Genomic DNA, 8,004 nt, shown 5'->3' with positions numbered 1-8,004 from the left:
ACTGTGGGACCCCTAATGAACAGCGAAATAAAAATATTTAACAATACGAGTATAATGAGTAAAGAATGAGTAGATTGCAATTAGCGCTAACGTTTTATTAAAATCATTCTACCTGAAACATTGAATTAAAAAAATAAAATACAATAATTACCTGAAGAAATATAATTAAAATATATGCAATATTAGAAACTAGCCGATCCGCCAAACGTTGTTTTGGCATATTTAGTGAATATTTTGGTACACAGTTAAATAAAAAATTAAATTAAAATAAATACATAAAAATTTATCGTACGACAATGATTATATTCAATGGCCATCTTGCAACCCTATTGCGCATCTGTGGATGAAAGCAAAGATACTCATATCGTTATTAAAAAATGGGGGTTGGTGGTAGAAGGGTCAAAATTTAGGGTTATATGTATTTTTTGATGGCAAATCTTAAAAAAATAAAAATAAAAAATGTCTAAAAAATAAAAAAAGTTTGGTGGGTCACCCTTATCACTTAGGGGTTTAAAAAATAGTTTACTAGACCTACCGAATATACACAAAAAAATTCATAAAAATCGGTCAAGGCGTTTCGGAGGAGATTGGTTACAAACACTGTGACACCAGAATTTTATATTAGATTAAATATTTTAGAAAAAAAATCTTTACCATAAAAAAGGTTATACTGAGTCGACCTTAAAAGATTGATTATAAAATATAAAATCACTATTATTTCTGATTGTCATTTATTGCAAAACGACATTTACACTCTGGTCGATTGGTGTAAGCACAATCGATTAGAATTAAATTTTGATAAATGCTTCATTATTAGTCATAAGTATTAAAATAAATCAAAAAATGGAATAATTAAAACAAAGAGTACGACGGATTAAAGTTAAGGCGTGTACTTAATTGCAACAGTTGACAAATAAAGATCACTTATTCTAGCTGATTCAAATGTGTCTTTATCAATTTATCAGTAATTTAAGAAATCTATAGATAAGCGTAAGTAATTCCAAAGGCATGACGGTAACATTTCAGTTTAATCAGTAATCACGTTACAATCGCTCTAAGAACTTTCTTCCAGCCGTTGCGAAAATATTTTTAGATTTTTACCAACCGAAATGGCAAACGAAGAAGAACTGCAACAAAAACTAATCATTACAGATTCAAATTTACGACGATATGTCACCGTATTACTTGAAGGAAACTTTTTCCGATATTCAGCTAATCTTATCCGATAAAACAATCCATGCGCACAAGGTAGGTTTTTCACTAGTTTGCACAAAAATTAACTTGTGAATAAAATTTTAATTTTCAGATTGTTCTCGCTGCCCGTTGCAAATATTTTGAGTCTCTTTTACTGCAAGACCCAAAACAAGTAAGGCAAATTTTTTGGGAAAATTAACATCCATAAACTGTTTTCAGACCCAGATTGAATTAATGAATGCCTCTTCAAAAGCTCTTGAAACAATACTGTATTACATTTATACAGGTAGTTAGTCAAACTTTGGACTAAATATTTTGAATACATTGATTGTTGTGTTGAATTTGTGACAGGAACCGTTATCATCGCATCACTAGATGAAAATTATGTGTCCCATATATTAAAGCTAGCACACGAATATTCGTTAAAAACACTGGTACAGACTATAAACGAAGAAATGGTCTCCATTGTTGATTTATCAAATGTTTGTTTCTTTCTAAACATAGCCAATGCACATGACATGGACGAGTTAAAAGAAATATGTCACACTCTTATAGATAGACATGTTTCACAAACGTATGAATACAATTTTTTCAATGATCTCACACAAGTAACATTTCTAAAATAGCTAGGTACACTTAAACATATAATGCCTCGTTTCAGAAATCTATGGTCAACATGTTGAAAAGAGATGCGTTTCCTGTTGAGGAAATCGATGTCTTTAAGATAGCGGCCAACTGGTGCAAGATTAATGGAGACTTGGACAACTTGGTTATTGAATGTGTTCGATTTCCTTGCTTAACCCGAAACGAAATCTTAAATCTTGTTCGGCCGTCTAAAGTGGTAGATAACGAAAAACTGCTAGATGTTCTTTCAACGATTGAAAATAACGGTACAAAAGAGACACAACGACATGTTTCTGAAAAGTGTAAGTGCGAGGATTGATTAAGAGAAAAGTCAGAAATGTAGACTTGTATATTTTTTTAGTTGTAGTTAAAAATCTTGTTACAGGAGAATATAATGTTAAAGTAATTTCTGGATTAAATACCACAATGTTGTTTGAAGAAACTAAAAACGGAGAAGATGGTGCTTATCATAATGAGGACAATAAAAACGGTATTAATGTAGATCTTGCTGGGGTAAAATGCTTCAATCACATAACGATGAATATAAGGTACCGTTATTTCTAAGTTTCCTTAGTGAATTTTTTAGCTGATGTGTAAATATCTGTAGAAAATCGTGGGTCGGTTACAAAATTGAAATTTCCACAGATCTACAAAAGTGGCATAACGTCATAGATTATAGTATGTACGAATGCAAATATAATCAAAATTTATATTTTGAACAACAGAAGGCTAGATACATTCGAATAATTTTAAAGGTAAATGTTAATAAATTATCATCCAAAGACAGATAAATTAAATTCAAATAAATGCAAGTATTTTTGCTTTAAATAGAAAGACAGAAATATGTGCCTAGATGCCAAAGCAAAGCTTGGCTTGAGAAAATAAAAATAAAAAGTAAGAAAAAAGTGATTTCTACTGTTGTCAAGAAGAGGAAAAAAAAGGTATTCATGTAGAAAAATTTATAAAGAAAACGCATTTGTTTTATTCATAAGTGATTGCCTTTTTTTGTTAACGAGTAACTGGTATACGAGACCTAACAACTAAATGTTCGGACACGTATTCTTTTATACAAAAAATGTAATTTAATGAAAAAAAATAATATTTTACAAAAACAAAACTAGAATAATATATAAGTAGGTATCTTTAATGCAATATTCTGAACAAAAATTGTAATATTATTAACTTAACAAAATTATAGCACAACAAGAAGCTGATGTGAACGAATAAACTTGGCAACTAAATATTCGGACATGAGTATTGTTTTTTAATTAGTATGGTGTAACATCTCCTTTTGCTTTGATTACTGCGCATATTCTTGCAGGCATAGTACTTACAAGACTTCTGCAGTATTCAGGAGTTAAACTTGCCCAAACTTCGTCGATTTTTGCTTTTAAACCTAAGAGTGTTCGTTGGGGGTTGTTGCGCAAAACGGATTTTATGTCGTGCCAAAGTGTCTCAATGACATTTAAGTCAGGGCTGTTCGCAGGCCATGAAAGGACTCTTATATCATGATCCCCAAACCATTTCTTAGTACTTTTTGCGGTATGACATGATGCACCGTCCTGTTGAAAAATATAATCCTTGTCCGGATACAGTTTTTCAACAGAGGGCAACAAACTGTTTTCTAAAATTTGTTGGTATTTCATGGCGTTAATAGTCGTTTCCACCAATTCATAATTCCCCAACCCTTTAGCTGACATGCATCCCCACACCATTATTCCTTCAGGAAACTTTACAGTTTGTTTTAAACAGTCTTTATTGAACGCTTCACTTTTTGATCTTATCACTCTTCTCCGCAAATCTCCCGCACACATCAAATTTTGACTCGTCACTAAAAATGACCTTTGACCAATCTTCCTTGGTCCATGCCGGCTTAGACTTTGCCCAGTTGTACCTATTTTTCTTTTGATTTGCCGTTATTAAAGGTTTTTCTTTGGCCTGTAACGGCACGGTGGAACAAATGTAAACCAAAAACTTAAAAATTACCTTATAAAAACTTAATCCTGACTTGTGAATCCATTTCCTACAACATTCTCGTTTGAGCTTATGCCCTATTTCATCCGTCCATTGTGCTGTTATATCCCGCAATGTGTTTCATCGATTTTTTTTACAAAGTTTTACAAGGAGCCTTTGACTTCTTTCTGAAACTAATTTCGGTCTTCCTGAACTTTTTCCTTTAACGTCTAGTCCACCAGTTTCGCGATAATGTGAGATTATATCCGCTACAGTGGACTTTGCTAAATTCAGTTCTTCACTAATTTCCCGAATTTTTTTACCTTGGCAATACTTCTTTACAATAAATGCACGTAATGAACCATTTTGTTAAAGAATATATATATTTTTCTATGAATCTTACAACACAGTTAGGTAAAGCAGGAAGAGGAGAATGATATTTATTAACAATCAAACAATTCACACCGCCTACTTAGTGAAAATTATTTTTTTTATTTATTTGACCGAATAGTTAGTTGCCAAAGTGTATTCACTTTTTCCGAAAAATCTAAAGTCATATTTGAATTAAAATTCTATGTAAAGTAGAACATTCAACTTTTTTATTAAAAACTATTCTTTGAAATCTTAGCTTCCTATTTTTATGTGATTTGATAATAAAAATTAAAAATTAATTCATAAAGAGTGGTTTTTGAACGCTCCGGTTAGTTTGTCCGAACATTTAGTTGTTAGGGCTCGTATACTGTTAAAAAAACAAAACCAATATCCGAAGCCCTGTTGCCAACTAAAAAATTAAAGCGAGTAAGTCAGATCCAAATTTTGTCGAAAAATAGCCATTTATTTTTCATAAGTGAAGCAAGAGTTCAAAAAACTATATTTACGTAAAAACTGAAACTTGTATGCGTGTTATGGGGCTGTTTTCAACTTTTCTTCGTTACTTTTAACACCTCGGCAACTTCAAATCCAGCCCAACTATAATCCTACTATCTACTCATAATTTTAAAAATAAAATGCTATAAATCTCTTTGTAGGATTCTTCAGCCAGAATTTGTAAATTTCAAGTTTACATGAGCAGGAATGTTCCTACAATACATAACCAAATTGTTTGCCCTTTTTCAAACGTGATAACTTCCGAAACAGTTATAGGATACGGGTAAGATATTTGTATTTGAACTAATGGTATGTTTACATTTTCATTTTTCCCCAAGCGTAAGTTAAGAGAGCAGCATTGTAATCGATTTCAGCAGGTGACTCGCTCCTGTCATGTTTTCTCGACGTTTCATAATCCCTCGAATACGAAAAAACTTATCTCCCGTTGTCGTCTGTCTGTCGTTTGTCGTCTGTGTCGATTTTCATAAGACAGATAATCTCTAAAACTACTAGATTGATTGTTGTCAAATGTTGGATGTATGTTAGGAACATCTTCTAGATGGTAAAACGCTAATTGGCTAATCATTTCCACCAACAATTTGATGACGCCCGCTCATTATATTCCGTAATTAACATTGCCTAAATTTTATGAAATATTTTAATGTACTCCTGTACTTGTGGTTTACGAATCCACCTTAGTTTTATTTATTATTATTGTTATTATATTTGTTTATTGTTTAATCCGTCTTTTTCTTTAGACAAATATACGGAATTTCCGTCGGCGGAGTGGTAATGCACTAACCCTGTAGATGAGAGGTCCAGGATTCAGTTTTCAGTACAACTTTTTTTTTGCAAAAATCTCGAACAGTTCACTTCTTTGCACAGTGAGTCAAACTAGGGAATCCTTAACTAAAAGTTAAAAACTGCAGCTCTTAAATTTTTTCTTAAAATTCATATTTCGTTTAGGTAAATTAATATCTGGAACAATTACGAGTGCACGTAATAGTATGATTTATCCTCTTGACAAAGTATAATATTCCGTTTCCTTGAGTTGTGGCAAATTAGACATTTGCAGATAAAAATCGTAGCCGTGTTGAAAGAATTTTTTAATAGTTTGTGACTACTTCAGTCCGAAACAATTAAAAGTCTACAACAAAACTACAACCCGTATTAGGAAATCTTTACACAGCTCTTTAATTTTTGAATTTAGTAATACGGAAACGGAGTTACAAAATTGGAAACTATCTACATATACTTTACAAATAAAAGCTGAATGGTTGAATAAAGTTTTTCGTTTTACTCTTCAAACTTTTGAGAAGTTCCAGCAATCATGAAAGATTTAATTAATTTCTGTTACGAAACTTTATACTTTAAATTTTGTTCTAAATTCTGTCGCACCATAAAAATATTAATTTAAAATTAAATTCCTATGTCTTCAAATTTACGAAACACTTTTTAGCGATCACACAAATCTCATTATTCTGCTTAATGCAAATATAATCTTTCCTTCATAACCGATTTTGGAAGCAGCGTACACCCTCGTGTGGATAATTAATTAAGCCATTTGGATCCTCAACTCTATTTAGAGTACATTCAGCTTAAAATTTGTACTTAGTGCCGAATAAGAAAATAGCGCTCATTTAGATTTTTCTTCAAAATAAACACTTTTTTAATGAAAAGTATTCCATATTGGATCCGCCATTTTTATTAATTTAAGTCCGACTACTAATTCGTGATTAATGATTTTTAAAATGTGTTTCCACCAAAGTTTGTAAATATTAAAACATACCTACATGGATTTTTGGCCATTTTTTTTTATTTTGAACCACGTTGTTTCGAAAATGTAAGAACACAGAATACATAATTAAATGTGTCCTCTCCTTTGTTTTGAGGAGACAAAATCAATCAAATTTATATTATTCGCATTTGTGCGGGCTGTACCTCCTTGAAATTAGCACCTTAACACTAATTTTTACTTAACAGAGCTGATTACAAAACAAAAGTCGCAAAATCAAATGCTATAATTTTTCAAAGAATGGGGATTTGTTAGACTGTACTTGAAGCACGAGGGAAGTTCTGTCGAAAAAACGTTCGACCAATTTTTTTCAATTATTGGTAAAACTATGTATGTAGACTAGTGAATTAAGTTTCACAGTTTCTTTTATCACTTTTTAAGAAATAAAATGTATGTAGGTAACCTTACCATCAGAACAACGAAAAGTAGTTACATGTTAAAAGTAAATGTAAGGTTTACTTACAGTGTGATGTGGGTAAACTGAGTTTTGTGATCACACGAGTAGGGTAACAAATGGTTCGCCCACGTGAAACATAAGTACCTACAGAATTTTATTCGGAGTGTCCAGATTTATTAATATCGATTTAAATAAATGAAATATATTGTTATTAGTGTTTGGAATAATAGTTGTACAACAATGAAACTCACTCATTTCGGTGGGATAAGTTAAGATTATCCCAGTGCTCTAGACAGAAACTGTTTTCAAACTTATCTTATTTATCAATATAGGGACACATCTCCTGGTTCATTCACTACGCATCTGTACTTAAGTAAGTTTGCTATTATTTGTAAAATAAAATAACATTTTCATTTTAGATCAACCATACATGATTTCACGGATAAAGGTTACGTTGCAATTTTACAAATCCATATCTAGTATAGAGACATCCAGCGACTGGTCGCACCGGGAAAAAGTTGAACTTCCAAAAGATAAAAACTTACTGCTACGTTTTAACAAAAGAATAGTTACTGATATGAGAATTATTGGTCAACTTTCTCCTAATGAGGTGAGTTCCATAATTTTGTTACCAGTTCTAATGATTGTTTACTCACTAGACTGCAAACGACTACAAACAGTTTTTGGAGGATCTTGAATGTTTGTAATTAAGAACTTCCAAGTTCAAAACTTTAGGTTAAGTTAAGTTATAATAACAATTAAATCTATAAATTTCTGTATTATTTTTTTTATCATGTTATCACTTTTTTCATAAACTACACCTAGAAAAAATTGAAAATAAACCACTATCGTCGCGCAAGTTTGAATCTACATTTGCCGTCTTGTCGAAATAAAAACTGAATAACTGAAGTAATAGTTGCAAGATAATGTGCTAAAAATTGGTCTAGTCATGTTTATGCTGAATTTCCTTCACCTCTGTATTAAACAAATGCAGCTTAATAAATTAATTACAAACATTTAGGTATTACTCAAATTTTATTAACAACAAGTTTTCCGTTAAAGTGAAAACGAGCTAGGATCTGTCCAGTTTTACAAAAAGTGACAGGTAGGTCAGATATGTATTAAACTATAGCAAAATTTCAATATAACCAAATTTTCTCAAAATTTTCGGCAG

General features: G+C 31.4%; 1 protein-coding gene across 5 annotated transcripts; it reads left to right on the top strand.

The window, feature by feature from the left end:
- Positions 1 to 1,017: 1,017 nt before the first annotated feature.
- On the top strand, positions 1,018 to 7,612 carry LOC135123497 (BTB/POZ domain-containing protein 9-like). 5 transcript variants are annotated; one of them, XR_010279630.1, is made up of 11 exons: positions 1,018 to 1,248; positions 1,307 to 1,366; positions 1,414 to 1,480; positions 1,546 to 1,802; positions 1,856 to 2,120; positions 2,180 to 2,366; positions 2,426 to 2,573; positions 4,800 to 4,921; positions 5,397 to 5,522; positions 7,163 to 7,203; positions 7,250 to 7,298. XR_010279630.1 is itself a non-coding variant. In XM_064048211.1 (11 exons), the coding sequence occupies exons 1-11, from the start codon at positions 1,171 to 1,173 to the stop codon at positions 7,535 to 7,537; spliced, it is 1,464 nt and encodes a 487-aa protein (XP_063904281.1). In that variant the 5' UTR covers positions 1,018 to 1,170; the 3' UTR covers positions 7,538 to 7,612. The 5 variants fall into 5 exon arrangements, 4 of the variants coding, with proteins under 4 accessions (XP_063904281.1, XP_063904283.1, XP_063904282.1 ...); XM_064048211.1 differs by lacking the exon at positions 5,397 to 5,522 and adding an exon at positions 7,490 to 7,612 and having other exon boundaries at positions 7,250 to 7,440; XM_064048213.1 differs by lacking the exons at positions 2,426 to 2,573; positions 4,800 to 4,921; positions 5,397 to 5,522 and adding an exon at positions 7,490 to 7,612 and having other exon boundaries at positions 7,250 to 7,440.
- Positions 7,613 to 8,004: the final 392 nt, after the last annotated feature.

This window comes from Zophobas morio, unplaced genomic scaffold (genome assembly GCF_036711695.1).
Source record: "Zophobas morio isolate AGI-343-1 ecotype UQ-CSIRO unplaced genomic scaffold, CSIRO_AGI_Zmor_V1 ptg000006l, whole genome shotgun sequence".
Lineage (NCBI taxonomy): Eukaryota > Metazoa > Arthropoda > Insecta > Coleoptera > Tenebrionidae > Zophobas > Zophobas morio.
The sequence above is the reverse complement of the archived record's forward strand: the minus strand, read 5'-3'. Positions and strand labels throughout refer to the sequence as shown.